Source organism: Zymoseptoria tritici, chromosome 6 (assembly GCF_000219625.1).
Source record: "Zymoseptoria tritici IPO323 chromosome 6, whole genome shotgun sequence".
NCBI lineage: Eukaryota > Fungi > Ascomycota > Dothideomycetes > Mycosphaerellales > Mycosphaerellaceae > Zymoseptoria > Zymoseptoria tritici.
In genome coordinates this window covers 843614-864084 of record NC_018213.1, presented here as the reverse complement: position 1 = coordinate 864084, position 20471 = coordinate 843614, and the positions used below count along the sequence as shown (strand labels likewise).

At 54.5% G+C, this 20471-nt stretch overlaps 6 protein-coding genes across 6 annotated transcripts; 1 reads left to right on the top strand and 5 right to left on the bottom strand.

Annotated features, from left to right (window-relative positions):
- Window positions 1–1177: 1177 nt before the first annotated feature.
- Window positions 1178–1714, bottom strand: MYCGRDRAFT_93755 (uncharacterized protein; the record flags this gene model as incomplete). Its single annotated transcript, XM_003851366.1, has 1 exon — window positions 1178–1714. One exon carries the CDS (start codon window positions 1712–1714, stop codon window positions 1178–1180), a length of 537 nt encoding a protein of 178 aa, XP_003851414.1.
- Window positions 1715–2475: 761 nt separating this feature from the next.
- Window positions 2476–4648, bottom strand: MYCGRDRAFT_59773 (uncharacterized protein; the record flags this gene model as incomplete). The annotated part of the gene is made up of 3 exons (XM_003851365.1): window positions 2476–3699; window positions 3755–4442; window positions 4507–4648. 3 exons carry the CDS (start codon window positions 4551–4553, stop codon window positions 3241–3243), a joined length of 1194 nt encoding a protein of 397 aa, XP_003851413.1.
- Window positions 4649–6231: 1583 nt separating this feature from the next.
- Window positions 6232–6974, bottom strand: MYCGRDRAFT_109777 (uncharacterized protein; the record flags this gene model as incomplete). Its single annotated transcript, XM_003851364.1, has 2 exons — window positions 6232–6741; window positions 6813–6974. Coding segments are annotated over 2 exons (550 nt in total), but the record flags the coding sequence as incomplete, so codon positions are not given.
- Window positions 6975–14572: 7598 nt separating this feature from the next.
- On the bottom strand, window positions 14573–16510 carry MYCGRDRAFT_100444 (uncharacterized protein; the record flags this gene model as incomplete). The annotated part of the gene is made up of 2 exons (XM_003851363.1): window positions 14573–16141; window positions 16206–16510. The coding sequence occupies 2 exons, from the start codon at window positions 16485–16487 to the stop codon at window positions 14573–14575; spliced, it is 1851 nt and encodes a 616-aa protein (XP_003851411.1).
- Window positions 16511–16670: 160 nt separating this feature from the next.
- Window positions 16671–18663, top strand: MYCGRDRAFT_100443 (uncharacterized protein; the record flags this gene model as incomplete). The annotated part of the gene is made up of 2 exons (XM_003851872.1): window positions 16671–17276; window positions 17439–18663. The coding sequence occupies 2 exons, from the start codon at window positions 16912–16914 to the stop codon at window positions 18661–18663; spliced, it is 1590 nt and encodes a 529-aa protein (XP_003851920.1).
- Window positions 18664–19277: 614 nt separating this feature from the next.
- MYCGRDRAFT_59769 (uncharacterized protein) lies at window positions 19278–20134 on the bottom strand (the record flags this gene model as incomplete). Its single annotated transcript, XM_003851362.2, has 2 exons — window positions 19278–19590; window positions 19745–20134. 2 exons carry the CDS (start codon window positions 20023–20025, stop codon window positions 19278–19280), a joined length of 594 nt encoding a protein of 197 aa, XP_003851410.1.
- Window positions 20135–20471: the final 337 nt, after the last annotated feature.

The window sequence follows — 20471 nt, the reverse complement described above, 5'->3', positions numbered from 1 at the left end:
GCGGCGTTGTTGCTCCCCGATCTCCCGTGAAGTCGCATGTAGTTCGTCAAGGCCGTAGAAATATTGTTGAAGTTGCTGTCGACGCTCTCAAAGGTCACCTTGCCGAAGTTGAAGATCGACTGCGCGACCTGTGGTCCGTCAAAGTTCCCCAGTGGAGTGTGAGAGCTGGGCACGTATCCGAGGACCACGCCATGAAGTAAGCTCCCCAGATACCCATTAATGCTCTGCTCCCAGGTCCGATCGTACGTGTAAAGACAGCCATGGTGCCAGATTCGTGCCGTTGTACGGCAACCAAGATTGATTTTCGCTGACAGTGTACCCGATGTCCCGAGGCTGTTGCAGCTCATCAACGCTCAAGCATCCGACGTCGAGCATTGCACCACCACCAGAGCTAGTAAAGCACCATTCACTCGTCGATTCGACCAAGGTCTCCTTCAGCTGGCCGATTTCTACGCTTGCAGTGAATGTCTTCACGCACGGATCAAACCAGCATCGCGAAGCTCCATGTCCTTGACAAAGCCATGTTTGCGCAAGCGTTATGATGTTGCATTCCGGGTACGACTGGTTGGTTGACGGGTTCAGAGCGCCCAGAGGATTAGCACCGAGCAAAAAGTCAATGCCCGTGCGACTGTTGCCATCTGGCGATGGACCCATAGCTGCATAGTCCCACCATGGACCCAGGGACGGCTTGTGGACAACGATGCCACCCGGCAGAGAAGTGGTGAGGTTTCAGGCTTCGTAGACATCAAGTTCTGTGCTATTGTGGACGATGGTAGTGTTCGTAATCCGCACTTCGTGGCTGAGATCTTCACAGGAACTGCACCAGGCGAGTGTGCTGTATTTTGATGTCCATGTGCAATCCCGCTTGAGCACTCGAACATTTGGTCAGGTGTGGGACCGAATATGCCACCATTGATAGCTTTGATGGTGACCGGTACAATGCTTTCTGCGTAAACGCCCAGACGGACGCCTCCTGGTTGACGAAAAGCTGCTATCCGAGCGACGATGGCGGATCCGGCCACTGGAATGTCACAGTTGTAGTAACGTATGAGTTGCTGCGCGAGTGGGATCAATGGCGAGAACCAGGACGGTGATCATGGCTCCCAGCTAAGCCAATACATGTTTACCGCGAAGATTCCCAAGAAGTAGTGCAGCGCCCAGTGGTCCCCTGGTAGCATCATCCCAGGTCTGCATATCGTGGAGACAACGGCTTGAGCTTGGAAAACCATGACCACTTCAACTGCCCGATGCCTTCGGAAAGCACAAGCACGATTCCGGCCTTGATAATGATTGCGTAGATTGACACAATGGTGTTCAGAGACTTCCATCTTGGCCATTTCGGCGAGGGACGGTCTTCGTAGGCGTACAAAGTCCCGACCAATGCAAGCAGACCTGCGACGACCATGATGCATGACAGCACTTCCAGTCGCCACGCAGCGAACAATCGGCGTCGAGGCCCGCTGGAAGTTCTCGTGTGTTCACTATCATCATCCAGCGCACCTTTGACACGTTGCTCAGAGTCGAAGACTGACAGAATCACTGAGCCGCCGCCATCGCTAGAGTGCCTGTTGTGTTCTGGACTGCCTTCGCTTGCGTTCTCAATGGTCGAGGCTAGTACACTCGGAGTTGTCGTCATCGGTGCTGGAGGCAGCACTGTTTTAACCTGTCCGTCGTGTTCCTGACTGGGAATGAATCTATCGTGCTCGTCCGTCATTTTTGGTAATGTCTGGCGTGAAAAGGCACGTCTGGGTCGAAGCGAAGCTGACCGACTTCTACGTCAAAGGACAAGTACAGCCTTGTCTTCAATGCCCGCAAGGCTGAGGAGGTGCAGCCTCATTTGGCTCGGTCACAACAGCCTTCCTGCAGGCACGGCCACCAGCAGCGTCGCGACACAGGTCTGATGACACAAACTATTGTCCACCAATCAACCCAAGTTCAAGTTTACCTTGGCGCCTGCGCACAAGTCCAAGAACCGTTTCATCAAGATGCACCTGAAAGCAAAAGGACCGCCAGCTGGGAGGTGATCATTGACGTGCGATGATCGATCCGGCCGCGTGCTGACCAACGAAACCGCGTACCTGAGTTCGACGTAGCACAAGACTTTGCTGCAACTAGAAGCGGACCGGCAAGTGGCCGGCCACGAGCACGATGATCTTTGCGGCTACGGCTTGAAACAGTTCGACCCTGCACAAGACCGACAACCTTTGTAGGTGCAGGAAGAGTTTGTTGCGGAGAGACTGTGTTGATGCCCGGGGTCCAAATTTTGATGATTCGACGGTCTTGAATTTGCTTTCGACAGCAGGCGGGAATTTTGATGAAGACGTACCCTGCGCCACGTTCTTTTTCAGCAGTAGTCCTGTGTATGGCCTTGTGATGACATGACTTACTGATAGTCTATGATGCGGGTTCCATCACGCAATGGAGCGAAACACTGTACGGCGAGAGTAAGTAAGAGCACAGCAAGAAAGCACAGAACGAGAGTCTCCAAGAAAATCTGCGATTGTATCCCGCTGGTGTCGCGGATGCTATCACTGATCTAGTAGAAGAAAAGAAAGAAGAGAAGATGAAGGACGCGGACGCGATAGAAGCCAGGTGAACGAGAGGGCCGACCAAGCCAAGGCAGCGAAATGAATCGGAGCAGCAGAGATGGATGGTTGAACACATCTGCCTGCCCCAAAAACACTTCGCGCCGAGAAAGACTCTCGGCCAGCGGTCTATCGTTTGATGTCCAATCGCGTAATCTTGTCGTCGTCCCGAAGTTTCCTTCTCGCACAGCAAACATGCTGTTCGCATGTGCCATTGTGTTTTCCAAACCGCCGAGATGATCGGACAGCCGGAGAGATATGTCTCGTTAGCCTCTGCTCGAGATCTCTATGTTGAATAAAAACCAAAATAACCACAACCATTCTTTCGAGCCTTGAGCAGAGGCCTCTTCGGGGTATCACTTGCGCTCTATCCTCTTTCTCCTCCTTCCAAAACTTTTCTTATATCATAATTCTTGCTTTTCTCTCTAAAACAAACGCCGTCATCGTCGTCGTTGGTATATCCTCTTTCCTCGACTGGGAATCGAGAAATTGCGACTGCTGGTCGTTGCGGGCTGAGGGTGGAGCCTCAATGAATGAACCCGACTATGCATGGCTCCGACTCTGCGCGAGATTGAATCGCGAGGCCGAGCGGATGGTGGGGGCTTGTCTAATGTTGAACAATGTTTTCCTCGAAATTTTGTATGGTTTCACCCACCTAGAACTTGAGAGTTCTTGGCTTCTCCCAGGTGAAGTTCTGGTTGGTGAAGTGGCCGTTCTTGGCCGTCTCGCGGTAGATGGGCTTGGCGAGGTCCAGGTCCTTGACGATGACACCGGGACGCATGTCGAAGTTCTTGCGGACGATCTCAACGAGCTCGTCGGAGGTCTTGTCCGAGGTGCCGTAGGTCTCGACGAAGATGGAGAGAGGTTCGGCCACACCGATGGCGTAGGAGAACTGGACGAGAGCGCGGCGGGCGAGCTTGGCGTGGACGATGGACTTGGCCACCCAGCGGGCAAGGTAGGCGGCGGAACGATCGACCTTGCTGTAGTCCTTTCCGGAGAAAGCACCACCTCCGTGAGCTCCCCATCCACCGTAGGTGTCAACGATGATCTTGCGGCCGGTCAGACCGGCGTCACCTTGTGGGCCTCCGATGATGAACAGGCCAGATGGTTGGATCTGGAAAAGATGTCAGATGAGGAAAATGCAGGAAGACTTTTCCTCTTCAACATACGTGGTAGACGGTCTTGTCGTCGAGGTAGTGGGCTGGGATAGCCTTCTTGATGACCTTCTCCAAGATCTCCTTTCGTAGCTGCTCAGTGGTGATGTCCTCGCTGTGCTGGGCAGACACGACGACAGTGTCAACGCGCTTGGGAATGACGGCACCGTTATCGTGCTCGTACTCGACGGTGACCTGGGTCTTGGTGTCGGGGCGGAGCCATGGAAGGCTTCCATCGTTGCGAGCATCGGTCATGGTCTTGTTGAGCTTATGGGCAAGCTGGATGGTCAACGGCAGCATCTCAGGAGTCTCGTCGGTGGCGTATCCGAACATGATACCCTGATCACCGGCACCGAGCTTCTCGAGAACCTCCTCGTAGTGGAGACCCTGGGCGATATCCGGGCTCTGCTCCTCAATGGCAACGAGCACGTTGCAAGTCTTGTAGTCGAAGCCCTTAGCAGAGTCATCGTATCCGATATCCTTGATAGCGTCACGAATGACCTTTTGGTAGTCCAGACGAGTCTTGGTGGTGATCTCGCCGAAGACCATGACCATGCCGGTCTTGGTGGCAGTCTCACAGGCGACCTTGGATGCTGGGTCGTCCTTCAAGCAGGCGTCGAGCACGGCGTCGGAGACCTGATCGGCCATCTTATCGGGGTGTCCCTGACCGACGGACTCGGAGGTGAAGAGGAAAGTGCCCTTTCTGTGAGGAGGGAGATAGTCAGCTTGGGCATTGAGAACCTCGATAGCGGGGTTGTCAGACGTACGGGAATCCACTCCGGGCGGAGCCGTTGGTGCCGTTGGCAATGGCCATTGTGTGTGAGAGATTGTGTGGTGAGGGAGGTCGCGTGAGGTCGTGTGCGATGTAGGTACAGAGGAAGGGTGAATGAGGATGGAGAGAGGGAGGTTGAGAGCAGGAGGAGGAGGAGGATGATGTGAGGAGGAAAATACCTTCGTTAGAGCTGCTGGGAAAAATGTCCCCACCTCTCCTGGAGGGGTCCTGGCTTTGGGACAGAATGCTTCGTGTCATCTTCGAGGAATGCTGCACACAAGCGACATTGCCAAGCGACGACCATTCGATTCGTTCCATGTGCTTGGAGTGGAGGCCTCACATTCACATTCTGCACCTGGACTCGCAGACCTATCGTCTAACGATGGAACTTTCACTCGCAGCCATTCTCACTCCCGCTGAAAACCGAGCGTTATACCATGACTTGTTTGCTCGACTCTCACCCGCGAGATCGCGCCATTCTCACCGCGCAAAGCCGGGAGCACGTTGTCAATGTTGAGGTCGTCGAGCAGTTTAGGGAAATGATGGGCATGGGGACAGATCGCATCTCTGTCTGTACTCTCTGGGACTATCGCACAGCAGCACAGCAGCTGCTGTGAAGATGATACGTTGACGTGGCTTTGACTGAAGCTCTCGCAATGAACCAAAGGTAGCAGCTATGCGGCTCGAATACGCCCTTGGTCTCATGGGCCTGGCGAGCTATACCACGCACGCAGCATCGACTCTTTTCTCGACACCTCCAACCTTCTGGACATCTTTCTCCAGTCCACCGGGAAAGACTCGGTCATCCAAGCAATCATCGTCAAATCGCAATCCAGGTCGACCAAAAGCACGCTGCCTCGATCTTCGACAGCTTCCACTCAAACCTCCGCAACCGAGCCGACATCACTCCTTCGTGCGACGCGGATGAAAACCAAAAGTTGACCGACGCTCTCGCCGGATGCACAGACAGGGCCGGTGTCGCAACTCTGCTCGCAGAACAAGGCACCGACGCTTCTTCGACCACCACAAAGAGGAAGTCGCTGATTGCCTCGCGGCTTACAGCGGAGAGTGTGGAACACTACCAATCCGCCAAGGCCGTCATTTTGCAAAAATCCTTGCGGAGCTGTAGCACACTGTGTGGCAGGTCAGGCGGCGAGAGATCCGGACCTCAACTGATTTGTATTATAGCTCTCCGATGAACCCACTGTCTACGCTGCCTTGCTGCATTCATTCCAGTTGATGCTTGTGGTTGCCTGAGGCTGACATGCTTAGTCACGTCATCCGGTATACCTTTGGCAAATCTCACGTGGACATAACCTTGCTCCACCCTCTCAGCCATCGCGGTCAAGTCTTCTTGGGACGAAGCATCTCCCACGAGAGGGACTATCGTGTCATTCTTGGCCTGCCTGGCGGCTGCTTCCAGTGTCTCTATTCGACGGCCAATGATGTGCACTACTCGTGCATCCACAATTTTGGCGGCCTAGAGACCCAGTCCAGTGTCACCACCGGTAGTGACAGCAACGAGACCCTTCACTCCAAACAAGTCCCGTAGCGAAGTCACGTGGTGGATGGACCATGCGATTTTGATGGGCTGTTGTTTACCTGGCTACTTGTGATCGTCACATGTATCACACGAGGAGAGTCAGATATCCGGCTCAAGGTCATCGCGATGGCAATAGCGCGTGTTCAAGAAGCTGGTATACAGTTTCATTCTTGCTGGGTAACTCGTCAAGCAAACAAACCAAATCTCATAAAGCAAACAAAAGCAGCCCGTCATCAGCCCGTCGACTCGAGTTCCCACCAAAGAAAGCGACCTGCCAGCCGACGACACTTCGTCGCCCACTAACAATGCCCACATCGTGATATTGTATTGACAGCATTGAAGTGCTGGCCTTTGTCTCCCTCGCTCAACAGATTCCACAAGCACACTGGTTGCCGTAGCAGGGACCGTTCACTTTGCAGCAGATGGCGTTGACGGAACCGTAATCGCTGAAGAGTTGCGAGGCGAGGCAGCCCCAGCAGCTGTCCCGCTTGTACAAGGTGTGAGTCTCGTCCCTCGACTCCAAGTTCGGGTTCAGCTTCGTCAATTCCGCCAGTTTCGCCAGAGTTTCGGCCTTGAACTGGGCGAGATGGGCGGGGAACGCGTCCTCCTGCGAAGCTTTCGGACCGGTTTGGGCTGGGATCGCGAACACGGAGCTGGTCATGGCCAGGATTGCGAGGACTGCGGAGACTGGTGACAGAGGAGCGTTAGTAAGGGAACAGTCTTGGAAGTCTGGGTGAGGGCTCGGCTGTGGAACGTACACTGCATGTTTGCTGCTTGAGGTTGGATGGGCAGGTAGTTGATGGTTGGAAATCGAGTTGGAAGTGAGTCGTGTTGGAAGTGAGTCGTGTTGGAGGAGAGTCGTATTGGAGGTGAGTCGTATTGGAAGGCTGTGTTGGTCGTTGAGGTTGGAGTTGTTTGAAGATTGAACTGATTGTTGTGGAAGCTGATGTTGCTGCTCGAGACTTTCAGCGTCGCAGGACTGCCTACTTATAATCGCAGGACAAGCTCGCGAACTCCGTCGGATCACAACTGCCGAGTAGGCACGAGACGAGAAGATTGGTTCGATCACTGTGATACGCTGAGTACGTATCTTCGTATCTTTCCGTTGGTTGTTTTCCAATGTACAGTGAGACATTGTGCATTCAGGAATTAGCGTCCAGCCCATGGAGCACTCGCGGCCCAATCTACGCTCGGGAAATGGTCGATGCCGGACAAAAGAGAGCTTCGATAAGGTTGCCCACCTTTTAGCGCTATTCCTGTATGCAGAAAGACCTCTGGATAAATACATCACATTGTCTCACAACCCCACAGTAACAGGGGCCTTATCATCACATCGATTGACGTTCGTTGTTTCCAATGTATGCATCACACGACTACAGTAACATGGGACCTATCTTCACGTCGATCCACGTGCGAGATTTCGATACCCAGACCACAGGGCAACATGGATTTCTACAACAAGGTTGCATACAGTCAGCGGGGTCGCACGTCGGAGGGAATACCGCTGGTGAGAGTCATGGGGGCATGTCCAAGGTCGGGTGGCCACCTGCCTGGTATGAACCAGCCATGGATCTGCGAACATGGAATGAGCGGAAGACGTCCGATGTGCGAACCTGCTGTGCGAGGTCAACGCTAGCTTACAGGGAGAGATGTAGCACGCTCGCCACCACCGCGCGGGGCTCGAGAATTTTTCCTGAGACATCACAAGGCCACAGAAACATGGGTCTTATCTTCACGTTGATCGATGTTCGAAGTTTTGATACCTCAACGACAGAGCAACGTGGATGCCTACAACAAGGTTGAATACGAGGTCAACGCTAGCTTACAGGGAGAGATAGCACGCCTGCCAGACCAAGTGGTCTACCGCGCGGGTTTTGCCACGGTAACATGGGTCTTATCTTCACACGGCAATCGACGTTCGAAGCTTTGATACGTAGACTACAGAGCAGCATGTATTCCTACACCAAGGTTATGTATGAAGTCAATACAAGCTTGAAGGCAGAAGTGCCCTAGCGGAAGATCGTCCAGCCCGACCGCTATTTGAAGGATTCCACGTATGTGATTGGTCTGCGTACCTCCAGGACTATAGGGCACTCGGCAAATAGGCGAGCTTAATTCGTCTTGGGAGTGCGGAACAGTAAAGCGGGTAAACGATGAGGGGCAATGCTTGTTTGAAAGATTAGGATGGTGTGGAGTGTAGTCCTGCATCCCAAGCGAGCCCGCGTTGCTAGTACCCCACGACATACCACGAGGCGGGTAAATGATGAGGGCAATGCTTGTTTGAAGGATTAGTAGTTTCACATCCCAAATGTCTAGGGGGAGTACAGTCGGAGGGAACACTCGAGTTTCCCCGGGGCGTAGGATGCATTACGACTGCGTACTTTAAATCGAATTTAGACAAGCGAGCCGAAGTTGCGACACAGCGAGGCGACGAGCGATAGCAACGAGGGAAGTAAGTACTAGACCGAGCCTAAAGCGAGGTCGTACGTACGATACCCGAGCGCGTGAGGCATAGTCCCCTGCCCGCAGCGGCGAGCGCCTTAGTAAAACTATTTGGCCGCCGGAGGCTCTATTACAGAGGCGTACAAAGTTAAAGTTCGCCCGCAATTCGAGTGTTCTTTCCGACTGTACTCCCCCGAGACATTTGGTTTCACATCCTAGTCGACCCCGCAAATGTTCCTAGTATCCCACGACGGCGAACGTCCCGCTAGTTCTAGTCAGGCAAAAGATAAGGGCAATGCTTATTCGAAAGGTGTGATTAGCTGCATCCTAGTCAGCTCGCGTGGCAAGCATCCTACGACGTACCACGAGGCGGGCAAGCGATGAGGACAATGCTTGTTCGAAAGTCGCGTAAGTTTTCGTCCTAGTCGACCCCGCATGTTACCACTTGCCACAAGTTGCCAGCATCCCACGGCGTACCACGTCATCCGCTCGCTACAGTGCCCGGCAAGTCCTCGGGCGAAATGTCTCAAGGGAGAGCAACACAACAGAACATTCTGGCCAATTTTCAACGGGTACTAGCGATCCATGTGCCGACCCTGATCAATTCAGGAGACCAACTCGCACCGCTCAGTGATGCGCAGAAGAGGCAATGCACTCGTTCACGCCTCCTCCTCTACTCCGTCACGACTAGCCGAAACGCTCCAACAGTGCGCTCGGAGCTCGATCCTGTCTACACAACCACGACTGCTCATGCTAGTGGTCCAGACAGCATGTGATCTCATCCGCCGTTGACCCCCGCAGTACTACCTGGCTAGTTCATCCAAAGGTCAAGGAATTTATTACAGAGTGCACATGCTTGCAAGGCCAGCTTGTCTCGCTTCCCAATGCCAGGGTCGTCGACCATCGGTGGCGTCGTTCACATCGTCCCATTGTCAGCATCCGTTCCGCTGGTTTGCCAATACGGGACGCCGAGCACGCGATGCTTATGGCTATGCGTCCGGGACATGGCTGTAATATTGTTTGCAAAGGCACCAGGCTCCTGACTGACCGGAGTGGCATAGACAGAACGGTAAGACAAGCAGTCGCACCACTCGGAGAGCTACACAAGCTAGCAGTGACCGTGATCGTACCTAGGTACCGCGGAGCTTCTATCTTCCGTCTCGTATCATCGCAGTATTATCTAGGCCGCTAGGAAACTTAGCGGCTTTGAAATTTCCTAGCTCGGATCGAACAGTTGCAGTGAGAATAGAGTTTTGAGGCCGGCCCCACACAGTATCACAAGTACGCACGACGACGTACCTGTAGAACGTACCATCTACAATGTTTGCGGATCCTGAGGACAACAAGATGACATGATTAGTCATTCCACGGCGTTCCGTCACATATTGGTCCATCTTCTGTCTTCTTCTTCAATCAGGTAGACATCCAAACAATTACGCATCGGGCTGTCAGTATGCTCGGTCTTTCTGGCTGCTACACGAGCTAGATTCGCCGCATGCCGTCAGTTTGTCCGGTCTCCGATGTCCCCCGAAGCCCTGCCACCGCGCTCGGTCAGTTCCACATCACGAGAAAGCCGATATCCGCCAGTCGCGCAAGTCCGAACCACGCACGATTCACGAGTCACGCGCTCAGCTGCTCATGCCTTTGTCCGCTTCCATGAAAGGCTCGCTTGATACGCCGGGAACTCGGCGCAACTAAATCCTTCAGCGAGTGCGTGGCTAGCGCTCGCGCGCTGAGCTGAAACACAAACTCCACCGCACATCACCCAAGCGACTGTTCGGACTCACCGGTTTATCCGCATCAGCTCCGACAATGGCGGAGAGTCTAAGGCCAAGCCATCCGTTTTGGTGGAACATGGTAGAGCCGTAGGCTCTTGCGAACTCACTCCATGACCCTCCCAAGCTCAACAGCAACAATGTCACAGCGAAGCATTTCGAAGCTCACGGCACAGAATGCTTGCAGGCTCTAGACCGCGAGAGACTGAGAGTGTAATTGCACGGCATCTACATGTTCAGACGACTACTGGTCTTGGCTTGGCCTAAGCAACGACTTCAGCCAGCCACAGTCAACTTTATCTGCCGATGGCCTTCTTTCCCAGTTCTGGAATTCTCTGACCTTCGGCTACGAGGTCTGATCAGCCAGCCACAGCCGAATTGCGATGAATATCTCTGCGCGTGCCGCAGGTTGGGCCATGTCTGCGCGCCGCAACCTCCATGACTCCGCTCGAAACGCACCACATAACTTGGAGGCTGTTGGCTTGGATTCCACGGTCGGTCGGAGGCTCCGAGTAGACGAAAGTGTCTCTGATTGCTCTATTGACATGCCGCTTCCGACATCTCCGCTCTCTTACGCGGACTGCGTACTCAAAGTCACCGAAATCGAAACATGCGGTGCAGTTCGAGCGGGATTACGGAGGTAGCTGCAAGCAGAGCCGGACTCGCTGCCCATCTTCAGCCCTCCTCTGGCGCTGACGTGCGACGAAACTCAGTGTATGCCAGGCCGTTCTCCCGTCGTAGCAGTACGAGACAACATTCTCAGCTCGGGAGGCTGTGGTGCAACTATAGAAGATGGACTGGTGTCTTGCGTGGCGAGCTAAGTATTGCAACCCTTTTCCTGATCTTACCCTCCCTACTACACACCCAGTATGCTTCCTAGCATGATGCCATTGACATTTTGCCTCGTATGGCTCCTATGGACCGTTCAAATCTACGCCCAGGCCAATTCGCCTTGCTCCCAAGGTGCGCTCAAGAATCTGGTCTCGGCTTTGAAGAACAATGCAAAGGCGCATTCGTTCTGCGAGTCCTTTTCCGCGGACGGAAGATCTGTTTCTTCGAACCGACCGAATCGACGGCAGTATATCGCAGAAGTGAAGGTGCTTTGTTCCTGTATTGGGTCGCCGCTGTCGAAAAATGGACTATCAACAACCACAAAGGGAAGAGATGCTTCGACAACCACTACATGGCGGCCGTCTACCACAGCCACCACAATCAAATCTTCGAGTTCAACTACCAAGGCAACATGTCAGACTACTTCGACTAGAGCGACTTCGATGTCGCACACGACTGCATCGTCGGCGGTACAGCGGACGACTTCGGCAACGACTTCACGGACGACGGCGCGAACCTCAGCAGTGCCCAGCACAACCACATCTCGGACAACCACATCCAAGCAGGCCGTGGCTCCTTCTAGTTCCACTTCGACCATGGCATCCACCCGGAGCTCTACATCGAGAACTACATCCAGAGTGTCTACTACTGCCACTGCCGCTGCCGCAGACTCACGAACGTCGACCTCCACTTCGCAGCGGTCGTTTACCACTGCCTCAACTTCTGCAACGTCCGCTAGAACCTCAAAGTCCACGACGGCCTCTACGATGCAATCCAACGGAGCTCCCAGTCCCACGCCGACCGCCACGCCAGTCACATCGAGCACTTCCAACCAGTCAGGCTCCGCCAGCACAGGTGACAAGAGTACCACAATTGGCGGCTCGACTGCTCAGTCCACTACCTCATCGACTGGGACAGGGAGTACCTCGACAGCGTTAACGAGCAGCTCTAGCTCTAGCACGTTTTCCGTTTCGCCCGTCAACGCGGAATCGACGACGACATCTTCTATGACCACCATCACCAGTGCTGCTCTCACGACGACAATCTCAATCTCCACCTCGACAACCTCCTCCACAACGACCTCTCCAGTGCTCACTTGTGCTTCTGGCCAAGTCCCGTGCGCCAGCACATGCTGTGCCGAAGGAGAACAGTGCGAAGGCGGGAGCTGCAGCTGTCCTAGCAGCAACAACATGGACGACGGAGGCCGATATGCCTTCGACGCGAATAATTGCGGGTAAGTCTCTGGAGGGTGCAAGGCTTGCGGCGCCTGATACTGTCTCGGCCTGTTGCATGTCTAGGTCTGTATCGCTGGAAGTGTGCAACGCTGACCCTTATACCCTTTTGTGTACAGGCGGTGTGGTCACCAGTGCGGCAACAACGAAGACTGCTCCTACTCTATGTGCATATGTCCGCGCGCGCAGGGCATGAGCACACTATACTACGACATCGATCCTCAGAATTGTGGAGGCAACGATCTATGCTTATACCCTTGGAGTTCGAGCCACTGCTAACACTTCTGTCCTCCTCTTTCAGGCTACGGCAACAGGTGTCGGAGTGGAGAACGCTGCTCGGGAGGCCAGTGCACGTGCACGAGCTCATATTCAAGACTATACGACAGCGATAGCATGAATTGTGGCAGATGTTCTAAGCAGTGTGGAGCCAACGAGATCTGCACGGGAGGCCAGTGTGCCTGTTCCAGCTCGTCTACAGGTCTGGACTTTGCGAGGGACTATACGAGCAATTGCGATTCCTGCGGATCCTGCGGACACTCGTGCGCCCAGGGAGAAAGTTGCGTCAACAGCAGCTGCGTCTGCACTACCGCGACCAGTACAGAGTCGTACCGATTCCAGACGGACGAAACTAAATGCGGCTTTTGCGGAAACCAATGTGGCCAAGGCGAGACGTGCACCAACGGCCATTGCGAGTGCGATTCGCAGCCGGTCAAGTCGAATTCGTTCTTGAGCGATCGATAGAACTGCGGGTAAGCGACTGAAGTACAGATGGCCTGCGTGGTCCGAGATCGTCTCGGACGCCGGGCCTTCGTCCACTTTTTGACCGTCTACGACATCCGCTGACCTTGTACGCTTTGCTTGATAGGTCCTGTGGAAACAGATGTACGGGCAGGTCGACCTGTAGCGGAGGACAATGCCAGTGTTCCGGCACCGTTTGCGGGAGGATGTGCTGTTCCTTTACTACCCCTTGTCAATCGAATGGGAACTGCGGACTGGCGCCGGGATTCTAGCATCGAGACATAGACTCCAACGATGGCTACGTGAGCGTGCAAGTACGCAAGGAAGGAACGAAGCAGGACGATCACAAAGGCGTACAAGTAGGCATACAAGTACATGCACAGGTATGCGGACAGGCGATCTAGCAGGCAGGTCCGCCGCACAGCCGCGCATATATATGGTCAGGTAACTTCGCGGCACGATGAAATAGCCATGCGTGTGCGCACGTAGGCAACTTAGCATGAAGGCCAGGAAGGCCTGCAAGAATACGTACAGCTAATGTGGCAGTGTGATCAAATAGACGTGCCGGTGATATCCATCCGGGACTGCCAGCGTGCGTCTGACTCTGCTGAAGGAGATGCCCCATTTCGACCAGCTGACCTACGCACAGATGACACTGTGGCAGGTCACGTTCCTTGCCATGCGATCTGTGCTTGTAGCGATTTTGGTCCGTGGAATCTTGTGTATGCAGGTCTCGACAATGAACGTGGACTGAGCAGAATCCGGTCCCTGCTCGCGCATGCGAATGCGGCGTCGCCGGTGTCGATTCATTCCGATAAAGGCGGAAATCAGTCCGAAGTCATGAACGACTTCTCACGGAGCGAGCGAGGATAGCAATGAAAGCGAAGCACAGCGTCCTCGATCTCATTCGCGATGGTCCACAGGGAGGCTTCTCATGTACACGCTGGGATGGCATGGCCCCGATATCACCCGGCAATGAAGTCATGAATCTTCGATCCAAAAACGCGACCTTTTTGATGCAAACGCTCGAACTGGGGTGTTCGGATCGATCACCCATTACGACGTCACTTCTGCCCGTCTTGTGAGACACATTTCGCAACAAATGACAGGGCGGTTTGGGGTGATATGGCGCCCCTGAGATGGAGACCTCGTAAAGGGTCGACTGAGCGGCCGAGCCCAATGTACCCGATACCTCTGCGATCTCGCTCAGACTGCACCGCATACATCAACCTCGCTTGGCTTCGAGGGCGAAGAGAAAGGAATTTTGTTTCACAATGTATGGGCCGATGCGTGCATAAAGCCGTAATTGTCGACCGTTGCGTCGTCCAGCACACACTACACGATCGAAGCCAACGCAACTCCAGGTTGCGTGGCGCGGGTTGAGCAGGCGGCAGAGGCAACGGCATCAAAGCGCTGCTGATTGCCGTGACAAGGGAGTCTGAAATGTCGACGTCGTCCAGTGCCGATGCATGCTTTACCCTCTCCTCGGATTTTCTGACCTCATCTCACCTCCCAAATTCGAATCTTGCCCTGCTCATTTGCGACCGCCAACACAGCGACTGTATCGCCACCCGCCGCCACTCCTCCACTCGCCCACGCTACCCCAGTAATCCTGCCCAGCGGCGTACTACTCGTCGGCCAATTTCGGTAAACCGTACAGCTGGGTAGATGCACCAATCGCATGGCGTCCCTCTTCCACTTACTCGCCATTGCGAGGATCTGGCCGTCGGGAGAGAACACCAGATGAGACGTAGGCGTGGTGAGGTGATCGAGGGTTTTGGTTGGAGCGGGAGTCTCGGGAACTTCTTGATGCGCGACAGCGGATGTGGTGCTGGGCTTTTTGGTGTGGTGTTCCGCGGCCCAGACTCGACGGTCGTAAATATTCACGATGCCCGAACTGCTGCCAATGGCAATCCAGCGATCTGTGCCGATGGAGCTCTTGACAAACTCATGTTGGCCGCCCAAACCGAGCGTTGTGGTCCCCACGGCGCCTTCGTCCTGCCATCTCGCCACCACGCGTTGAGAGCGGACGTCCCATTCTGTGATCTCACCGCTTTTGCTGGCGATGCACATGCCGGCGGAATTGCGCCACCACGCGAACTCCGCAATGCCGCCACGGGCTTCGATACGGACCTGGCTGGTCCATTGTAATGTCGACGAGTCAAGGATGTTGATTACACCGCCACCTTTCTTTGTAGATCCAAGGAGAGCCATGTATGCACCATCGGGGGATAGTTTGAATCGCTCCATGGATTTCTGCTCGTGTTGCTGGCCGTAGACACGGGAAATCTTCTCCACCCGTCCTGTTGCGAGGTTCCAGATGTGGAAGTAGCGGCGGCGTGCGGACAGAAAGATTCGAGAGTCGGTTGGGTGAAATGCGGTGGTTGTGAGCTGGGAGCCGTGAATGTGTAGGGACGTGAGCAGAGGGTTCGGGCTTGGGGCTGGTGGAGAGGCGGAGAGATGGTGCAGGTACAAAGTCGAGGATGGTCCGGAGGAGAGCAGCAGAGGTAGTGTAGGATGGAAGGAGAGAGAGGTGATAGCGCTGGGCTGGACGCCCGGTATGTCCTTCTGCCGTTGAATGTCGATGACTTCTGGGCGGAGCTTTCGTTTCTTGCCCGTACCAGGTTCGGACTGTCTGACGAGCGATTCGGCGTTCTGAAGAAGTTTTGAGAGCGGAGCACTCGTGGGCAAGTCGTTGTCCATATCCTCATCTGACATTGCTTCGTCGTCGGAAGATGCATCATTGTCGTCTGACAGTCTTCTCTTTTTGCGGGCAGGCTTTTGCATTGCGTTCTGCGCCCATTGCGGTACTGGGTTGAGCAGCTCGAATTGCTTGCGCAGTCTCCTTGTGTAGTCCTTCCCGCTGACAACATCTTCTGCCTCTGTTCGTCTCAATTTTCTGAGCCGTGGCACGGAAGCTAGTGAAACCATTGTCCGCTCGTCGTCGCTGTCTTCCCACGCCGGAGCATGTCTCGATCGTAAAGTGTTATCGTCGCTACCGTCGTCCGAGTCTCCTGACACTCGTATTTGGTTGGCAGCGCCCTCAGGTCCTAGGTCGGTAAAGAACAACTACCGATCAATTGTTAGACAACGACAAATTGATATGCGCCGCATAGCAAGCATTCTGACCTACAGCTGCATCGTCCAAACCCTCCAGACCTGTGTCATCCTCTTCTTCAGCATTGCCTTCCTCATCGAAATCTTTCAATCCCGCTTTGAATCCAGCGCTGTCGCCAAACACCAATCGCTCGAGCTCTTCCTCAGTTTCGTCCTTTTCGATCTCGCCATCGACCTTGATCTCGACTTCGGATTCTTCTTCGGATTCTTCCTGCTGATCGAGCAGCGCGACAGGCAACTCCTTTTGCTTGGTAGCCTTGGAGCTCTTCGGCTTCGTCATTGTTGCGGTTCGAGACATTTTGCCTCGTTGTGAATAGAATCAATCGGCCTTCGCTCTGTTCTTCACATGCCAGCCAGAAATCTCCCATAAAAATCGTGCTGAGTAATCAAACTAGCAGCTCACCTCAGCTCGGACTTGCCGTGGCGTTCTGACGTTGCAAGGGCAAGGAATCTCGTCTCCTTCCGCATGCGCTTCTTCACACCACGCGCGACAACAAAGAACTTCTCCTTTACATTCTTCACGACTATCACCATCGCACATACAACACCGACGGCACACACATTCACTATCACGCTCGAGAGCATCCCGATCGCTTCACCCAGGAGAGCTCTTGCGACAGCGCGCTTCCCTCTCGACCTGCCCTCGAGGCATTCCTACCTCAACCGACATTACTACCATCACCCCTTTCGCACATCCTCACGCACGCTCCGACACTCACACCATGGCGGGCACATCTGTCGAGGCGGGTAGCAACCTCGCGGGCCAGATCCAGTCTGCAGTCCAGCCGAAACTGATGGAGAATGGCTGGGTGGCCGAAGAAAACGACACAACCCTCTCCGAATATGTCACGATGATGATTGTTAATGGCAAGGACCTGCAAAGTGTCAGGTCGGAGTTGGGAGGCGATTTGCTGGGCGTGGGCGAAGACGATGCTGCCGTGGGCGAGTTTGCGCAGTGGCTCTTTGAGTTTGTCAATTCTCTGGCAGTACCACAACAAGCGCCTGCGCAGCAAGAAGAGCAGCCACAGGCCGCTCCGATCGTTCAAGATGCGCAGATGGAAGATACTGCAGCATCGACGGAGGCAGTGTACGTCAACAATTTTCATTCTTCTCAAACAGCCACCTATTCCGGCCTTCAGGCTTTCAGGAACAGGGCTCCTCCGCGGTTCAACCCGTATGAGCATAGCGAAGATAACCACCAGCAGAATATCAACCGAAACAACCGAAGACTGACGTATGATTTATACAGACCAACAGGGCCGAAGTCAATGCGAAATGGTAATAGTACTCCAAGAGGAGGCCGAGGAGGTCGCCTGCTTGGACAAATGAACCGCAACATGGACCGTTCGAACGACCTTCCCGATAATCTCCGCAAGATCCGAGGTGCGGCTGGCGGTCAGACAGGACGCATCAACTCACACGCCGGAAGAGATGGCGCCCCTCGAGGCCCACGCGGTGCTAGCAATGCCGCGCGCGGTATTCAGCTCGCCATGAACGGCGGGCGTGGCGCTCATCATAACAACATGAATGCTATGGGAGGCGGCATGGGATTCGGCATGCCAAATGGACAAATGGACCCGCAACAACAAATGCAGCTCATGCAGATGATGGAAATGCAAGCCAACATGCTGGCTCAAGTCATGCAAAACAATGGACAAATGTCTCCCATGAGTCGTGGCGGATTCCAACAGCAACGAGGACGTGGCCGGGGTAATGCCCGAGGAAGAGGCGATCGACAACAGACCTCAAGTGAACTTCACGCTGTCGATGGAAAGATGCCGATGGGTGCTTTGACCGACTCAAAACCCGCCCATGCCGACGGCATGGAAATCGACGGCGAGGACCAATCGAACTCAAAATTCTCCGTCATGTGCAAATTCAACCACAACTGCTCGAATCCCGGCTGCGGCTTCGCCCACTCCACTCCAGCATCTACAACACCAATCTCCGTCGATCTCAGCGAGACTTGCACATTCGGCTCCGCATGCAAGAACTTCAAGTGCCATGCCCGTCATCCGAGTCCCGCGCAAGCCCACGGTGGCGGCGGCGGTGGAGGAGGAGGCATTAAGGCTGTCTGCAAATTCTACCCCAACTGTACGAATCCCAACTGCATGTTTGAGCATCCTGCGGGCGCCGCCTGCCGTAATGGTGCCGACTGTACCGTCCCTGGCTGCAAGTTCACCCACACCACGATTGTCTGCAAATACAACCCTTGCTCGAGACCTACGTGCCCGTTCAAGCACGCTGATGGCCAGAAGAGAGGCAATTTCCAGGATAAGGTCTGGACCGCAGACGGAGTCGATGGCGCAAATGGTAATGGCAAGGCTGATCGGTTCGCCGACTTCAACAAGCAGAGTGAGGGTGCGGCGGAGGAGTTGATTCTTCCAGGACAACAGGCGGTGGAGGCGAATGGAAATGGCTTCAAGCAGGAAGAGGCTATCAAGCAGGAGCAAAGTGAGGGAATCGTCACTTAGGCGGCGGCGAACGCGCTGGCCATTGTGGGGGCGAGCTTGGCCGGGGCGCCGCCAGAGGAGATCGCGAGACTTCGGGCTGAGGAGAGGGAAAAGTTGAGGATGAGGCTGAGAACGATGACCCTGTCTCAGATCAAAGGAGAATTGTTCGCAATGCAGAGGGCGGAAAAGCGAAGCGACAAGAATTGGCAGCTGCTTGAAGCCGGCGGAAGACAGCGTATGTTACTGACACAGGAGGAGCGCGGCAGCGACGAGGAGTGGGAGGATGTGCTGGACGCGGTCGACAGCATGGACGTGGAGGACGAGTCCGTGCTGCTCACCATGAGGGAGTGAGAGAACTGTAACATCACCGTCGCTGTAGACTACTAGACATTCGCAAATGCAATGGGAGGAATTATGCGTCCTTGGTGGACGCACGGGAATCTGGACTAGACTTTGACCCCTTCCACTTTCTCACAGTGATTGTACTTCAATCAAGGAAAATTGATCGCTGGATGCTGAATGCTGGACCGTGAAGCACGAGGTCATATTGACTGAGACGCTATCGTCTCATTCCGACATTCAGGCCATCCTTCTACATTCACCACTTTCCCCCAGTGCTCTCTCTCTTTCTTAACTCAAGCACCCTGCCTCGCCTTCTCCGCACAGATCAATGCCACGATCCTCGACAGTTCCGCACTCTGACTCGCATGCTCCTTGACCAACTTCTCATCCACGCCCTCACTTTTGCTCAACTCCGCCGTCGACTTGAGCATCCGATTCTGCAACTGCAGCATCTTCTGCAGCGTGTTGTCGAGGAATGGGGCCGAGAAGGCGATGCTGTCGGGCGAAGAGGATGGGAGGCGCATTTCGAGTTTGCGGGGACGACGTTTTTCGGTCTCGGCGGTGGGTGGTGGAGCGGGTTGTTCGGAGGGAGGTTGTTGCTGGGGTCTTGGCGTAGGTGTCAGTAGGGTTTCTTAGCGTGAGGTTTGAAGATGGTGGTGAATTTCTCTTCTTTGCGTCGTTCTCCTTCATGTTCCTGATCATCATAACAAGACCCGCTCCGGAAACCTCGACGCCTCGGATGAATTGTTATGAGACTCACCTCTCAACAAACGTGATACTCTCCGCCATCTCCGCCACCCGATTCGCGATCCGGCTCGCCATGATGGCATACGCGGATGTCACTCCCCCACCAGTCTCGCCGGCGATGGAAGCTGCTTTGTTGGGTACTGGTCGCGCGGAGTTTTGTGCCGCTGTGCGAGCGCCATTGACTTGCTGTTTCTTGGCTGGTGTGTAGGGCTTCTTGACGGCTGGGCGGGATCCGGCGGCGGTGGGCTTTTTCGGCAGGCCGTTCATCTGCTGCGGATGGACTGCTGAGGCCATTGTGCACTGTGTTCGGGAGATAGGCCCAGTACGGAGGCTTGGTGGGATGTTCGCGTCGACTCCGTTTCGTTGTATTCGTTCTTATTCGAAATCGGCAAATCACGACCAGATTACAACGCTGATGACGGAGACAACTGTGGCAGGCAGGTACAGCTCCTCAAGATATGATCACGGGCAATGTGCACTGCGGTGGCTCGTTCTCAGGATTCGCCTCCAGACCTCCTCCGCTTATGCTTCTGTACGTCACATTCTGTGAAACACATCCAAATCCTGTTCACCATCCACTTTCTGACAGGGATGCTCAACCACTTGCATCTGCTGTGTGGCGCATTCGTCAGTTCTACCCGAACAAGTGGCGCTGGAGGTTGGTTGGTTGGTTCGCATTGTTGGTCTGGTGTGCGACGTTATGTCGTTTTGACAATGTCATAGCTTCGTGCTGCTGAAAC